At 42.5% G+C, this 17,440-nt stretch overlaps 1 protein-coding gene across 4 annotated transcripts in view; it reads left to right on the forward strand.

Moving 5' to 3' along the window:
- USO1 (USO1 vesicle transport factor) overlaps positions 1 to 11,401 on the forward strand; it is a 92,754-nt gene extending 81,353 nt beyond the window's left edge. For all 4 annotated transcript variants that reach the window (XM_045079881.1, XM_045079884.1, XM_045079882.1 and 1 more), the window contains 7 exons: positions 1,146 to 1,284; positions 2,476 to 2,639; positions 3,544 to 3,633; positions 6,033 to 6,131; positions 8,556 to 8,663; positions 10,254 to 10,469; positions 11,195 to 11,401. In XM_045079881.1, coding sequence (XP_044935816.1) covers positions 1,146 to 1,284; positions 2,476 to 2,639; positions 3,544 to 3,633; positions 6,033 to 6,131; positions 8,556 to 8,663; positions 10,254 to 10,469; positions 11,195 to 11,284 — 906 coding nt within the window. In that variant the 3' untranslated portion in view covers positions 11,285 to 11,401. The remainder of the gene's footprint in view (positions 1 to 1,145; positions 1,285 to 2,475; positions 2,640 to 3,543; positions 3,634 to 6,032; positions 6,132 to 8,555; positions 8,664 to 10,253; positions 10,470 to 11,194) is intronic.
- The last annotated feature ends 6,039 nt before the right edge of the window (positions 11,402 to 17,440 follow it).

Consider the following 17,440-nt stretch of genomic DNA (forward strand, 5'->3'; position numbering starts at 1 on the left):
GCCTGAGCTTTTCAGTTTGTAAGCAGATCAGTAAATTAGAATCATCTTTGAACGATTCAAACTTAAATCATTAAACTACCCATGGTTATTAGGATTTTTCATCTATATTTTGGTACAAATATGGAGTCATTTCCAGATGGTAAAATGTAATATCTTTAGAGCAATGGAAAAGAAATACTTGGAATGCGATGTTACAGCCTACACATGGGGCTGATAAATGTGGTTAATTTAGAAGAAGAAAAGAGTGATTTGACACAATTACCATAATGACTCTGCTTCAGAAATGTTAATTTTAAATATTCTCACCATTTAAAATGCCATTTGACAATTAGGCAACAAGCATTGAGAACTATAAAATATTTATATAAACTGAATGACGTCTGAGAATCCATCCTAAGGAAATTCTTCAGGATTCAGGAAAACAAAAATATGACTATGATATTTATTGTAATCATATTTATTATTTAGAAAACAAGGAAAGCAACCTCAGTGTTGCTTTTGAATGTAAATTATATTGCATCTACTGATGAGTAAGCATTGAAAGTTATGACTGTGAAAAACTAGCAATATGAGGAGGAGCTTAAAACTGAATAGTAAGTAAAGGCTATAAAATGACATGGATTGAGTATGACAACTTGAAAACACTTGAATTGAGAAAAAATTAGCAGATAATAAATATATCAAATTCAACTAGTTATATTAGGGTGATGAGAGTTGGAGGCTCTTTTCTTAGCCTTCTAAATGTTCTGTTCTATCTTTGATGTTGAAAGTAGTATAGATGCATGTATATATTTATATACTAAGTTTCTTCAGTTGTTTGGTATAAATTTCTTAAATGGTTTGATGGACCATAAAATGGAGTTTTTAAAATTGACTGCCCCACCCCAGTAATTGCAGTGAGATTGTAGGCCGTGCCATGGTGCTTATTAACGGGGCCTTCCTGGCAATCGTACCATTCTGCTGCATGGTGATTGACCTTGGTGCATACATTAAGGTATTATTACTTAATTATTGAGTGATTCTGGAAGTGTTGAGTACTTTAAAAATATCATGACCCAAAATAATCTCTGATTTTTAATTTGCTCATTTTCCTAATGCTAATCAAGTACAAAATTTAAAACACTGAATTATGTTTTGTTTCCCAGGATCTGCAACTTGAGGAATTAAAGCAGCAGATTTCTACGTTAAAATGTCAAAACGAACAGCTCCAAACGGCAGTCACACAGCAAGTATCTCAGATTCAGCAACACAAAGATCAGTACAATCTTCTTAAAGTACAGCTAGGTAGGTAATAGCTAGCCATAATTATTATAGTGTCCCCAAAAGCTGAACTAAATCAAATAGATTATTCTTGTGGACTAGTTTTTCTCTAACCTTAATCACCGTTAACAAATTTTTAAATCAGAGTTTGAAGTCCAAGTTCTTTCCTACCTGTTTCAGTTTCTGATCCATTGAGTCTCAGCCTTGAGTGCAGTTAGATAGAATATCCTGAGACCCATTTTTTGTTTTGTTTAGTTTTGTTTTTAATGCTGCCCATACAGAGAACCCACTCAAGGGTCTGATTTAATTAGTTGGTGTTGGAGCCAAGCAATAATTATTACAAGCTTCCTGGGTGATTCTGATGTGTATGGCCAGTTGAGAATGACTTCTCTAACCTTTCTATCTCCTCCTCTGCAAAATGGAACTGATAAGAGCATCTGTGTCGTCTGAGAATTAAATGAAATAATATATATAAAATTCTAGTTCATTTCCTGGCACATAGTAAGAGTCAAATGCTTGTGAATAGTATCATCCTGTAGTGCTTATGATTGGAATCCTAGCCATTTAGAAATAGTTTTATTTATATGAAGGTGACTAAAATTTTCAGAAAAAACTACCTCTTTCACTTCCTTATTTATAACAATTGGTCAGTGATTTTAGTACGTATAGAAAGCGGTTCCTTTGTGAAGATTTTAAGAGGGATTTTGTTTTCTCTCATATTAATTGACCGAAATGGAATTGAAACTACTCTAATTTTTTAAAAGATTTGTTTATTTATTTTAGAGAGGTGGCAAGGGGCAGAGGGAGAGAGAGAGACAGAATGCCAAGCAAACTCTGCACTGAGCACAGAGGCCAACAGGGGGCTCAGGTCATGACCCTGAGATCATGACCTGAGCCGAAACCTAGAGTTGGATGCTTAATTGACTGAGCCATCCAGGTGCCTGGAAACTACTGCAATTCTTAATTATAGATCACCAAACCATGCAGTTTAGTCTTAGTAAGACTATGCTTTTTTCTTCCCAGAAACCTGAAAATATCATCACTTCCCATTTCTATCAATACACTGTTTTGCAAAAATGAAGTGTGTCTACAAAAGTGCTGCCAAAGTAGCGGAATTAAGGAAATTTTATATTTTTACATTTAAATCTTCTCATTCAGGAAATGAAAAACTTAAGTTTTATGCTGGCTTTTCAAATTTTGTTCCTGTCTTCATAGGAAAAGATAATCAGCATCAAGGTTCCTACAGTGATGGGACTCAGGTGAATGGCGTTCAGCCAGAAGAAGTTGGTAGGTTACGAGAAGAAATAGAAGAATTAAAAAGTAATCAGGAACTTTTACAAAGCCAGCTGGCTGAAAAGGACTCTCTGATTGAGAATTTGGTGAGTAAGTGGTAAAAAGGTTTAAGAAGTTGAGAGTAATTCTCATGGGGCACCTGGGTGGCTCAGTGGATTAAGGCCTATGCCTTTGGCTCAGATCATGATCCCGGGGTCCTAGGATCGAGCCCCGAATCGGGCTCTTTGCTCAGTGGGGAGCCTGCTTCCCCCTCCCTCTCCTCTCTGCCTGCCTCTGTGTCTACTTGTGATCTCTCTCTGTCAAATAAACAAATTAAATCTTTAAAAAAAATTAAAAAGAATAATTCTCATTATCTTGCTTGTTGATTTTCCTGGATCCCTTAAGCCAAAGAGTCGTAGTAAGGCTTTAGAATATGAGCTTTTGGGGGTGCCTGGCTGGCTCAGTTGGTAAAGTATGTGACTTTTGATCTCGGGGTCATGAGTTTGAGCCCCACGTTCAGCACAGAGTTTACTTAAGAAAAAAATCAGAATATGAGCTTTGGTGTCAGACTGTCTTAAGCTTCAGCACTTCCTGACTAATTGAATTTAAGCAACTTAGTTAACCTCTTTAAACTTGTTTCCTGATCTCTAAATGGGTAGTGGTCATATCTGTCTTGTTACTGTGAGAATTAAATGACTACTCTGTAGAAAGCTCTTTTAATACATTGAAATCGCTTAGTAAATACCTGTGTTTATGCTCTTTCTCCATATGGCCTCAGATAAGTGCTTAGATTTAATAAATTACTTGGTATAAGTATAAATTTATTAGCTATGGAAAATTTGTAGACTGTGTGCTAGGTTGAAATTTTATCTTGGATATAAAAATTAAAATATTGATGTGAAATTTTTGGTAAACCTCTATAAGGCATAGCTTATATGTGTACAGTTTTCTGTTGTTTCCTGTCTCTTTGGACTGAATTGATTTCATATTTTATTTCTATGCTATTTGTAGAAATCTTCCCAAGCGTCGCCTGGCACAAATGAACAGTCTTCAGCACCAGCTTCTGCTAGAGATTCTGAACAAATTGCAGAATTAAAACAGGTAATTTTCCAGCTTGATCCAAGTTCTATTTCCTGTTGTTTTAATTATAATAGAGTAACAGCCATGTAGTTTCATTAATTGAGAACTACTTTGTTAGTGTAAGCAAAACTTGATAGTGAAGATAGTTATTTGGAAGTCCAGAAGCTTTTTTAGTTATATGGAAATGGTATTTTGCTTTTTGTTAACTGTTTTTATTTTTTAATTGTGTTCTTTTTAACAGATTTGAGCATCTCACCTGGGTTATTTTTAGATTATCAGTGAGCTAACAGTTAAGGAAAATTTAAGTATATTTATAAGTTGCAAATATGAAGATATAAAATCTTATGCCTAATTTTCATATACTATTGACCATGATAATTGCATGGTTAAAGGTATTGAGTGTTTAAACCATTCTGTCCAGAAGAATGTTTGTTTTTGAAACTGGAAAAGGGAATTAATTTGTGTTTATCTCAATTAGATGACTACCTAAAAAGCAAAACAGACTTTTTCTGCTGTAGTAATTTATAATATCTAGAAAAGCAAATTAAACTTTTTCATACTTGCTTATTTGTAATATTTATAATTTCCTGTGACACTAGATCGTGCCAATTTAACTTTATCCAATGAGAATATTAAATGTGTTTGTTCGAGGAAAGAGCCAGAAAAGAACCACTTACGTACAGAATTAAGTACTGGGAAGAAAAGAGTAGAAAAGTACCAGATTGCTCGTTAGTAGATTCTCCCTAAATAAGTTGTGTTTTTTCCTATACAATTTTTTTTCTTTCCTCCTTTCCTGTTTCTTCTGTCCTACCCTCCCTTCTTCCTTTCTTATAAAAAGGAACATACGTTTCTTCTGTTTCTTTTAAAAAACAACAAAAAAAGTAATACTGAAGGAGGAAGTGAACAAGCCCACCATCCCAGGACTTGACTGGCTTCTCCGCTGGGCACGTGATCCCAGCCACGGACATCGCTGATCTGAGAGGAATGACTGTAGACAGAGAAACTGGGTCACGTTTTGATAATGTCCATGAACCCCAAAGTACATTCTACAATTGGTCTTTTCAAAAAAGATAATTTGTTGTTAAGGATTCTTAAGTTACAAGTTTGTGTGAGGAAAATTCACATGCCATTTTGGTTTTCTGAAGCCTGCTTACATGAGAACTGTATTAAAATTAAAGGGAATTAAGTTATTGATAAATGAGCTGGGTTTATAAGTCCCAAGTAAAAATTGTACTCTGTGTTTCCCAGTGAAACTTATTTCTTTATTTCCTTTTTTTTTTTTTAAGTTAGATATCTCTAAAGAGCATTGTCTTTGGATTTTTACTTTCTGTAATTTATTTCTTATCAGTTTTACATTGTTAGAAAGATGTTTTAAATGACAGTTTTGTTATATAGCAAAATCCTGTATAAAAAGAGAATTAAAATTGTCCGTAGCCTGGATGTCTTTGTAACTCGTTGAGATAACTGAATAAAACATCAAAGGAAAGCCTCATATGTATGTGATAAAAAGTTTTAAGAGAACAAAAGAGCTTTCTACATGACCGTATCCCACCGCTTACCCAGTGTCTGCAGACAGAGTCAAGTCCTATCAGGGAGATGCCCCTGGTTGAGAACCACAGTTATAATTGGTTTTTTTACCCTTGGGCGGTTTTGGTGGGGAGAGGGCGAGAAGGTTGGGAATGTCAACATCAAGGATACATAAACTTCCAGTTAATTCCCTCCTTCTCACTACAGCACTAACTACTTTGATCTATGCTAGGAGGCCCGTGGTCTAAATATGTCCTGTCTTTCCCTTTCCAAATACTAAATGTCTAGTCTTTGGCCAGAGAAGAAGAACGTACATGAGATTGAAACAGGGATCCAGTGGTCTTCCTAAGCAGACTTCAACCAGCCCTGCTGGTTTTGACCCCATTTTTACCCACACTTGCAGAGATACCTGGTGGGACCAGATTCCAAGCCCTTCGGTAGGCAGGCACTGCTTGTCAGGTAGCAAGTCCACACATCGCTTTAGGTCCTTAGCTTTCTCAGGTGCGCTGCGGTCCGTTACCGCGGACATTTGCTTTCTGAAATTCCCCAATTTTATTTGTTCGTTTCTCTTATTCTCTTTGTCCTTGTGCATTTCTCTCCCCTTCCCTCCCCCCCCCCACCCCGTTCCCTTCCTTCCTCGTTCCCCTCTTCCCCCCTTACGGTGTTTTTACATGGGATCTCAGGAGGAAGCAGAGGTGAAAATATGTATAAGGAACTTGCTTAATTCTCTATCTTGAACGCAAAGTTCAAGGACAGTTTTTTAGAATTAGATTTTAAAACTTGGAAGCTGTGATTTTAGAGAGAGGGACCAACAAAGGAAATAATTTTAAATTTCTTTCTGTAAATACACATTGCCTTACTGAAATTACAACGCAATTATTTTTGTCTCCTAGGAGCTGGCGACATTAAAGTCTCAGTTAAACTCACAGTCTGTGGAGATCAGCAGACTGCAGACAGAAAAGCAGGAGCTGTTAAGGAAAACCGAAACATTTGTATGTTCATTATTACTTTCTTATTCCTGCAAGATAGTAAACACAAGGCTAAGGCTTCTTTCTCAGGCACTCGGTAAAAGGAGCGAAAGGAACAGAAGTGAATGTGTCGGAGAGCACCTTCCCTTTAGGTGACTCACTGGCCGCAGTTCTGGTCACCCAGGCTTCTGGGCCAGCTGGCAGGCGCGTTAGTGTCAGACTCAGCAGATCCGTGTAATCAGTGATTTCATGGTTCATTGTGCTGGTATCTTGTATTTTATCCCATCTGTGTCCCCTTCGGTCCGTCAGTCCAAGCTGACAGGTTTTCTGCTGGTCTAGAATTGTCAAAAACCTTCTTAGTGACCCATCCCATTCCCAGGGATCCACGTCGCCAGACGAGATCCGGATCATCATTGCTGTATTCCAGCCTCTGCCGAGGTGCTTGGCTGGGTCCCCGGGCCACCCGAGTAACTTCTTTATGGAGGTGGCCCAGCCATATCCTCTGTATTGCAGCAGAACACGCTCTGTTGTTTATTGCGATAGGGATAGGCTGAGAATTTTCTAAATCTTCATGTTCTGATTCCCTTTCGCTTAACGTTCCTCTTCAAGTTATTTCTCTCCTGTTACAGTTTACAGTAGGCTTCAAGGAGAAACCACGCCACACCTTTAACACTTTGTTTAGAAATCACCTCACCGAGGGCGCCTGGGTGGCTCAGTGGGTTGGGCCTCTGCCTTCCACTCGGGTCATGATCTTGGGGTCCTGGGATCGAGTCCCGCATTGGGCTCTCTGCTTGTTGGGGAGCCTGCTTCCTCCTCTCTCTCTCTGCCTGCCTCTCTGCCTACTTGTGATCTCTGTCTGTCAAATAAATAAATAAAATCTTTAAGAAAAAAAAAAAAAAGAAATCACCTCACCAAAGTATCCCAAGTTCATCGCTTTTAAGCTCTACTTCCTACAAAGCACTAAAACAGAATTCAGCCTGTTTCTTTGCCACGTGATAACCAGGATCTCCATGCTCTACTTTCCAGTAACGTGTTCTTCATTTCCATTTGGGGCCTCCCCAAAACCTCCTTTCCCTACATACTTCTACCAACATTCTATTCATGATGATGATCTCTCTCTCTCTCTCTCTTTTTTTTTTTTTTTTTAAGATTTTATTTATTTATTTGACAGAGAGTCAGGCAGAGAGAGGCAGGCGGGGGGGGAGGGGAGCAGGTTCGCTGCTGAGCAGCGAGCCCCATGTGGAGCTCCATCCTAGGACCCTGAGACCATGACCTGAGCCAAAGGCAGAGGCTTTAACCACTGGGCCACCCAGATGCCCCGTGGTGGTATCTTTTCTCCAAGACCACAGAAGCTTTCTCTCTATTCCCTTTTTTTCTGAGCATTCACCAGAATTGCCTTTATCATCCGTGTTTCTACTGACAGTCTCTTCAAGGCAGTTTAGGCTTCATCTGACATGTACCTCAGAGCTCTTCCGGCCACTACCAATTCTGACATCCTGTCCACATTTTTAGGTATTTGTTACGTCAACACCCTCTTTCCCAGTTCTTTGTAGAAAAAGGGCAGGGAAGATTGGAAAACCATGATTTAAGAATATTTCCTGGAGCACTTAAGAAAATCTTTGCATTGGGGCGCCTGGGTGCTCAGCGGGTTAAAGCCTCTGCCTTCGGCTCAGGTCATGATCCCAGGGTCCTGGGATGGAGCCCCACATCGGGCTCTGCTCAGCGGGGAGCCTGCTTCCTCCTCTCTCTCTGCCTGTCTCTCTGCCTGCTTGTGATCTCTGTCTTTCAAATAAATAAAATCTTTAAAACAAAAAGAAAGAAAGAAAGAATATCTTTGCATTTTGGGGTGTTTGGGTGGTGCAGTCGGTTAAGTGTCTGACTCTCGGTTTTGGCTCAGGTCGTGATCTCAGGGTCATGAGATCGAGTCCCACATCATCGGGCACCGTGCTCTGCTCAATCTACTTGAGTTTCTCTCCTTCTTCCTCTGCTCCTCCCCTCCATGCTTGCTAAATAAAATCTAAAAAAAAAAAGTAAGAAAAAATCTTTATATTTCACCAATTAATGGCCTTCAGCTCAGTTTCCCACCTGCTTCTCTGAGATGACAGTGTGGACTCCACTTGCAGAAGTATTGTGAGGAGAGGGCGCTGAGAAATACTCTCTGCTTAGTACATGCTGTTAGAGCTGTGGTCTGACCTTGAGGCTACTTGACCCAACCTTCCCCGTGCTCCCCTGAGATGTGTTGCTGCACCACCCCTGCCTCAGCCTCGGCCTCCCGCTCCACCACAGGCACCGCTTGTCCTCGCTAGCATGTGTGTCAGTACATAGGAATTCTGCTTCCTGTTACTGGAAATACAGTTTCAAAGTAGCGAGAAAATTAAGTCACCTTTGGGATTTCACACTGATTGTGCTTTAAAGAAACTTTTTTTTCCCTCCAATTTCTACCTTCAGGCGAAATCAGCTCCTGCACCAGGAGAGAGTGAAGCCGGAACGACTGCAAAGACCACCGACGTGGAAGGCAGGCTGTCGGCGCTGTTACAGGAGACGAAGGAGTTAAAGGTTGCGCTGTGGTGAAACTTTGATTTATTGCATATCCTATAAAATGAACTCAGGAAATTTGATCTTATTTGATGTCTCAGATCTTTAGCTTTATGAGGCAAATTTGTAGGGTGTAATTTTATCTCACAACGTGTGCATTGCTATTTGGATGAATGAAGATAGCATGAGTGAAGGTTTTTAAATGCTGTTTCAGATAATGATACCACATACGTGAAGTAAGAGTGGCTACGAATGTAATTTGAAAGTAGAAATCATTGAAAGTTAAGTTTTGGTTTTTTTTAAAGATTTTGTTTATGAGACAGAGATCACAAGTAGGCAGAGAGGCAGACAGATAGAGAGGATGAAGCAGGCTCCCTGCTTAGCAGAGAGCCCGACGTGGGGCTCAATCCCAGGACCCTGGGATCATGACCTGAGCTAAAGGCAGACGCTTTAACCCACTGAGCCACCCAGGCGCCCGAAAAGTTAAGTTTTCTTGTCAATCTTTAATGACAGTAAGAAATAAAGAATACAGGAGCACCTGAGGGATGCAGTTGGTTAAGCCTCCGACTCTTGGTTTCGCCTTAGGTCATGAATTCAGGGTCGTGAGATCCAGCGCTGCACCGGGCTCCACGCTCAGCGCAGAATCTGCTGGAAATCTTCTCCCTCTCCCTCTGCTTCCCTGTTCATGTTCTCTCTCTCTCTCTCAAATAAAGAAATAAACCTAAAAAAATTTTTAAAAAGAAGTAAAGAGTATAGCTTTGGCTAAAACACAGGCCACACGTAGGCTTTCCATTAGGCTGAGGACACAGGCACGAAAGAGCCTGCCAGCCTGTGTGACAGAGAAATCGGAATAAGTAACATGAAGAGAAGAGTGAGGTGAAAGTAATAAAACTAAAAGGCATGAATACAACCCGTGTGATGATGTCTTTTGGAGCGTGGTCAGATTATTTTGTCTTTATGCCGTGGATTTTATTTGCAGCTGTTTTTCTTTCCCATTTGATCGTATGCATGAAGTTGGGTTTTAAAAAAATGTTTTTATCCTGAGTTCTAATTCTGATGCCCATCAGGCTTCACCTGTAAAATGTTTTTTGTCTTTATTTTGTTACTCTGGTTATCTGAAATGGTTTTATCTCTTAGGTTTTTTTGAAAAATAGCTACTTAAAACTATTTTTTGGATGTTAAACTCTGTTTTTCACAATAACCATCTTTGATATACAGCCTAACATAAATTCTCATGTTACTGGATGAGGGTGTGTGTATGTGTGTGTTCTATCCCCAAAACCTCCACACCCCCCCAAAATCCTCAGATTGTCACAGAAAGAATGAACCTAAAAATAAAAGAGAGAGATAGAGAGGCACCTGGGTGGCTCAGTGGGTTAAAGCCTCTGCCTTCGGCTCAGGTCATGATCTCAGGGTCCTGGGATCGAGCCCCGCGTCGGGCTCTCTGCTCAGCAAGGAGCCTGCTTCCCCCACCCCCTGCCTGTCTCTCTGCCTACCTGTGATCTCTGTCTGTCAAAAAATAAATAAATCTTAGAGAGAATTGAACCCATTTGTTAAAACACCTGTGAGAGTGAGGACTAATCTTAGATGGGTTGATCTTTCTTTTCCCAGAATGAAATTAAAGCTCTGTCTGAGGAACGGAGCGCCATCAAAGAGCAGCTGGACGCCTCGAACAGCACCATTGCCATTTTACAAAACGAAAAAAACAAGCTCGAGATGGACGTTACAGATTCCAAAAAAGAACAGGACGATCTGTTGGTGCTGTTGGCTGATCAGGACCAGAAAATATTTTCATTAAAGAATAAACTCAAGGAGCTTGGTCATCCGGTAAGACCGAAATGTTCCCAGAAATGACCGAGAGTGTATTTTCTAGACTTGTACTGTAGTGTGGCAGTGTTGTGCCTCCACATCCGTGTCGCAGGCGTCACTGTGTTGGTCTGTGAATGCAGGATCGTCTGCTCTTCTCCTGTAGTGGTCATTGAGTCGACTTAGGACACACAGGTACCACTTCCAGCATCTGTTAACTGTTCTCTTTTGGGCTTTGAGCCTACAGGTGAACTGATTGGCTCCTGTGGTCACAAGACTCTCATCATCCACATGTTCATTCTCTTTTGTCATGTTTGATCCACATTTGTGTGTAGAGAGGTATGGCCATCTGTCAGCAAGTCAACTTGTCCATCTGGTCTCATGATGGCAGAGGGGGGCGCCTGGATGGCTCAGTCGGTCAAGTGTCAGCCTTTGGCTTGGGTCATGATCTCCCACGTCCTGGGATCAAGCCCTGAGTCTGGCTCTCTGCTCAGCGAGGAGTCTGCTTCTCCATCTCACTCACCCTCTGTGTTCTCCCTTTCTCTCTCAAATAAATAAATATATAAATAAATAAAATCTTTAAAAAAAAAATGGCAGAGAGCCTTGAGCAGTAAATCAAGGAAATCAGATGGCTTGTAATCGACAATTACTGGAAGGAATAAAGAATTTATCAAAGACTGTGTCAGTATGTGTTGAATGCAAAGTGATCAGATGTTAATAATGGTAAGTGTGCATATTCCCTTTAGGTAGAAGAAGAGGATGAACTTGAATCCGGAGACCAGGATGATGAGGAAGATGAAGACGAAGACGATGGCAAGGACCAGGGGCCGATCTAGCCTCCAGACCTCTAGGAATGATAGAGATTGTATTGTAACTTTGAAGATGGAGTCTTAAGACAGTGCTTTGGTTTGCCTCCACAGAAAATAAAGATTTAGAAACCCAAGTTGAAAACACTCACTAGTAAGACTGTTGATGTACTTTTCTTAAATGATGCCACCCATGTTGGAAACCCCAAAACTGACTTCTTGCAGAACACACATCCTTTATTGAAATTCATCTGAATTGACCCAAAAGATAATTTGCAAAGAACTTCAGACACTAAAAACGCACCATTTTGGAGCATGTGGTGGCAGTGCTATTTATCTTAGTTTACTGGTTGTTCACATAAGTTCTGTATTTGTCTATTATTTTCACTTTTCAGAGTATGTGACTTTAAATACTAACACATTTGATTTAACATGTATTGGAATCACTGTTTCTAAATTCAGTATTGGGCTTCTTAGCTAATGATTTCCCTTTAAAGAAGTGGATTTACTCAAAGGCAAGAGAGCACAGACCGGGGTGTATCATCAGCCCTTGAGCCGGTGTGACTCCTGAGACGGGCAGGCTAGGACAGGGTAGAGCGAGTGCCTTGACACCTGATCTGGCTGCGTCGTGTACGTCAGGGAAGTGGAAGGATACTGGCGCACAGAGATGAGGAGGGTGTTTCTGGAAACTTTGGCAACAGCATATTGGCATGTGGTTGGCTTTGGTTTTATTTTAAGCTAAACTTTAAAACATTACAAATGAACAGCTCACACAGTTCAGGTTTAGTTTTGTTATTTGATTATCATGAAACATATTATGGACCTAGTTTTAAAAAGACCCGAACTATGATTTATATAATTTATTGGCATTTTTGCTGAATAGGCTTAAGTCAGATAATAGATTTTTAAAAGCAAATGAAGCAATGTGTCAAAATTTAATGTTTCATAATAAAAATAGATACTATGTTCACTTAATCCCTGGTCATGGTTCCCTTTTTTAGATTTTGAGGAAAGTATTTTATTCTTACTAAAAGCTGAGGCAAATGGAAGTGGTAAGAGGAATTCTCTTCCTGAAAGTACGTAATTATAACTGACTGCTGAAAGCAGTCTTCTCGTTCAGAACTCATTAGGATTCCATAAGACTGGAGGGTCTAATTTGGAACAGAAACAGAAGAGGTTGGAGAAGGGCTCGGGTGTTTCTAAATTGAGCCTTGGAGTTCTTAGCAATGCTTTCCATTTAAAGAAGGAGGTTTACTTAAACGCAAGACAGCAAGAGTTGGAGGATAATGTGTAGCGCCTGCCTCCCGACCTCAGGAAGAGTTTGGTCTGCTCAGGGGCACAGACTTCTGAAAGAGAAGTAGCTTCACGTGTCCCGAAAGGGCAGGTGGCTGTGTGTCACCGAGCACCCAGGAGGGCTCCGGCCCGCTTCTGCCCCCTGTCCCCCAAGAACCTCATGGCTATTACTGGACCAGCTTCGACTCTGTAAAAGTCTTCCTGAACTTGACACCACATAATGAACAAATGGCTAATGACTCTATTTCAGGCTGCTGTCACAAGGATAAAGAAAAATAGGTCAGAAGTATGAATAAGACTTCTGTAGATGACTTTAAAAAGGGGTGGGGGTGGGTGGCTCAGTGGGTTAAGCGTCTGCCTTCAGCTCAGGTCATGATCTCAGGGTCCTGGGGTTGAGTGCCGAGTTGGGCTCCCTGCTCGGTGGGGCGTCTGCTTCTCTCTCTGCCTCCCTGCTAGCTTGTGTTCGTTCGCTCTCTCCCTGTCTCAAATAAATAAAATCTTAGGAAAAAAAAGACTTCTGTAGATGATGAAATAACGAAGATCTTCAGGAAAAAACATCTGCAAAATCAGTGATAGTTTGCCAAAGCTGTCTTCTAGGCAGCCCTGGAGCAGAGCAGACACATGGAGGCCTTGTGGCTACACTGCGTAGGCCAGAGCCCAGAGGGATATCCTCCGAACTGTAGCCATAGGCTTCTGCTCGGATTGCTTCTGGAACCTCCTCAAGTGGCTGCCTCCGGTGCCTCCGCCCCGCCTGCCCCGTCCTGTGTGCTCCCACAGGAGGCATCCCCAAGCGCGCAGGCCAGTGGAAGAGACTGCCGGTGTCTGCTGTTGCGAGTCCGCAGCCCACTGGGGAAGACCCTGTGTGCCCCGCTGCTCCCCAGCTTCGCCTCCGCGCAGGCCTGACGACCACCCCAGGCACTTGTTACGATGCTTGCACACCTCCTGCCTTGTCACATCAGCCCCACACAAAAGGCAGCTGCTGCACTCAGAGAGCTGCGGCGCTGGGACATTTGTGACAAAGCACGGCACGTCGGTCCTTACGATTTGAATTTTATTCAAGTATGGTTTATACCTCTAGCCCCTCTGCACGAAAAGAAGACTCACCCGAAGTTACTATAAAAGTAAAGTCATAGCTCGCATTCGAAAGCATTCAGTTACTAGGCTGGTCGACTGTTCGAGTATCAAACCCTTAAGTTCAGAGTTTTATTGCGACCAGGTAAGGGCCTCCTAGTGCTCCTCAACACCTTCACGGTTCGAGCAAAACTCATTCATGAGTATTGAGTGGCTACCGCTGGGGCCCTGGGGATAGAGCAGAGAGTAAGAGCACGTCCCTTTCCCACGTAACTTACATGCTGGAAGAGTAAATGGTAGTACCTTCTGGAAAGGAGTGCGCCGTTTATTGTGTTTGATGGGAAGCCGGGGGAGTGACCAGGTCTGATTTCTGGTTCACAGATGACTCTCTGCTCTGTGGCAAACGCCTATGGGGAGGAGGCAGATGTAGTTCAGGCAGTGCGGTGGGGTGGAGTGTCTCGTGGTAGGACTGGGCATAGGTTTTCCAGGTAGAGCTGAGCGGACTCTTTGAACTGCGTGTGTCCCGCGGGAACAGGGGCGTAAGAAGCCAGAAGTCAAGAGTAACTCCAGGGGAAAGTGGTGTCTCGTGCTGAGCTCAAGAAAACTGGGAGAGCCAGTTTGGGGTGGTGGTCCACAGCTGTGTTCTTAGGCTTGCTGAATCTGAGACCCAAGCAGATACATTTATGCAAGTAGACATGTTTGATAGGCAGGTGGGTAGAAGATGGGAGTTCATTAGCACTGGAAAAAGACATAGATGGTATTTAAGTCTATCCCGCAAGATAAGTTCTTGTAAGGAGTGAGTGGGGAGAGAAGGCGGCCGAGAGCTAAGCCTGTGTGCGACTCGGTCTTCAGTGTTGAGGAGGGAGTCTTTTTTAAAAATTTTATTTATTTTAAAGGTTTTATTTGTTTACTTGACAGAGATCACAAGTAGGCAGAGGCAGGCAGAGAGAGAGAGAGAGAGAGGGAGAAGCAGGCTTCCTGCTGAGCAGAGAGCCCAATTCGGGGCTCGATCCCAGGACCCTGGGATCATGACCTGAGCTGAAGGCAGAGGCTTTAACCCACTGAAAGGTTTTTTTTTTTTTTTAATGCAAGTTATTAAATTGTCCCATTAGTGGATTAGTGACTTGCTTCCCTATCAGAAACTCTGACGAGTTATTTTTTAATTTTTCCATCTACAACTCAAAAACTTTAGGATTTTCTGCAATCTTTCAAAATTAACCAGAGGGGAAACATTAATATGTGACACATACCCATCTTAAGATGTGGTTTCCCTTCCTGCAAATTAACTAATTTTGTCTAGACGTAGGTTTTTTCCATATCCACCGTAAGCAATGGTGACTAGTTGTTCTAGTCTGAAATGCTTTACACTGCCCTTGCTGCAATTATATATTACTTTTGACTTCACTCATTACAACACGTGAGACAATTTTGTGATTACATTTTCCACCTATGAGAATGTAGACACATGAATTTCTAATATCTGGTTTGCAACTCATTTTCCAATTCTGGCTTTGAATTCTAGACTTACGTAAATAAATTTATTATTAGAACACATACATACATACATACAAAAATTTATTCTCTAAGTCTAGAGGAATATCTATAGTGGCAAAGCTTGCCATTTCACAGCTCTTTGCTTAAAAAAGTGCTTTCACATCTCTGGGGCATTTCATGTGCCTAACGCCCCTGAAAACAGCTTGTTTCCTCATCACAAGCCTGGTAGATAGATGTGAGTTAGATGCCGTGGTGACCATGGGGCGGACATTCTGATTCTTTTTTACCCTTGTGTTCTTTTTTTTTTTTTTTTAAAGATTTTATTTATTTATTTCACAGATCACAAGTAGGCAGAGAGGCAGGCAGATGGGGGGTGGTGGGGAGCTGACTCCCCGCTGAGCAGAGAGCCCGATGCGGGGCTTGATCCCAGGACCCTGGGATCATGACCTAAGCCGAAGGCAGAGGCTTTAACCCACTGAGCCACTCAGGAGCCCCTATCCTTCTGTTCGTAACCCAAAATATGCTTGTATAAGTAAAGCCTTTAAAACAAAAAACGTAGGGGCACCTGGGTGGCTCAGTTTAAGCCATTAAACGTCTGTCTTCAGCTCAGGCCGTGATCCCAGGGTCCTGGGATAGAGCCTAGCATCTGGCTCTCTGCTCAGCGGGGAGCCTGCTTCTCCCTCTGCCTACCCCCTCACTTGTACTCTCTCTCCCTCTTTCTAATAAATAAAATAACAGCAACAGCAACAAAGTAGACCACTGTTTTGCAGCAAAGAAAACAGGTTTAAGTGTAGGATGAGCTGAATGAAAGCTAAAGTATTACATGGGTTTCTGTACCACATTACAACCCACGCACAAATTTAGTGACTTAAAAACCACACACAGGGGCGCCTGGGTGGCTCAGTGGGTTAAGCCGCTGCCTTCGGCTCAGGTCATGATCTCAGGGTCCTGGGATCGAGTCCCACATCGGGCTCTCTGCTCGGCAGGGAGCCTGCTTCCTCCTCTCTCTCTCTCTCTGCTTGCCTCTCTACCTACTTGTGATCTCTATCTGTCAAATAAATAAATAAAATCTTTAAAAAAAAAACCACACACATTATCTCACAGTCTTTGGGTCAGGAGTCTGCACACAGCTTAACCAGGCCCTCTGCTCCGCAACGCAAGGCTGCAATCACAGGTCTGCCGGGCTGTGATCCCATCGGCAGGCTTACCTGGGGAGAACAGGCTTCCAGAGCTCATTCACAATGATGGTAGAATCGATGTCTTCAGAGCTGAAGAGCTGAAGGCCTCAGTTTGTTGCTGGGTGCTTGGCTGGAGTTTGCGCTCAGCAACTGGTGTCGCCCCTGCTTCCTTGCCTCCCTGTGTCCTTCAGTACGCTCGCTCGCTTCATCAGACCGGCAGGAGCCCTGTAGCCCCGGTCAGGTGTCTAGGCTGAGGCATAATATAATCGAGGCACCTGGGGGGCTCAGGTAAGCATCTGCCTTAGCTCAGGTCATGATCCCAGGGTCCTCGGGTCAAGCCCTGCATCGGACTCTGCTCAGGGGGGAGCCTGCTTCTCCCTCTCCCACTCCTACTCGGCTCGCTTGCTCTCTCTCAAAACAAAACAAACAAAAAGTAATATAATCACAGAGTCACCTCCATGATCTTGCTATACTTTTTTGGTTAAAAGCGAGTTAGGTCCCGCCTGCCTGTAGGAGCGAATTATACAAAGGCAGGAAGGGGAGGTGAAGCTCTTGGAATACCACATGCTTCTACCTTCTTGAACCTTAGTTCTTAATCTGTCAGAAATTCTCAGAATAAGCTGGGAGGGGGATGGTGCAGTTGGAAGGCGGTAGTAAATTCAATAGCAGATGGTTGTGTTGAACCCCACCTTATTTAATTAATTCCAGGCTGGGTGCTTTGCACATGGACGGTGACGTAGGTCAGAGTAACTGTCACATTGGTCAAGAGTAGACGCAACAGTGTGAAACTTACCACCCAGGGCTTCGACGTTTGTGTCAGAAACGCGTATCTTCAGGCCGATTCTCTTCTCTCCGCTTCGCGTCCCCTTCCTTGTCTCTGGCTGGAGTCACAAGGGCTCCTCAAACCCAGCGTATCCCAAACCAAACCCATGTTCCTCCCTCCCCTAAATCTGCTGCTCCTGATGCCGGTCCCCGCCGATCGGCCCCGTCCGCTTCCCTGATCGTACAAAGGAAGTTTCAGGCTCCTCCTTGGAACCGACCTCTCACGTTTGGTTTTAAAACCGAAAATGTCCTCATCTCTGCATTTTCTTCCATTTTGCCCTTATTCAGTCCTTGGCTCTTCTCAAGGGCTTGTTCCCTTCCAGTCTGG

Source organism: Mustela putorius, unplaced genomic scaffold (assembly GCF_011764305.1).
Source record: "Mustela putorius furo isolate JIRA1106 unplaced genomic scaffold, ASM1176430v1.1 tig00000430_pilon_pilon_pilon, whole genome shotgun sequence".
Lineage (NCBI taxonomy): Eukaryota > Metazoa > Chordata > Mammalia > Carnivora > Mustelidae > Mustela > Mustela putorius.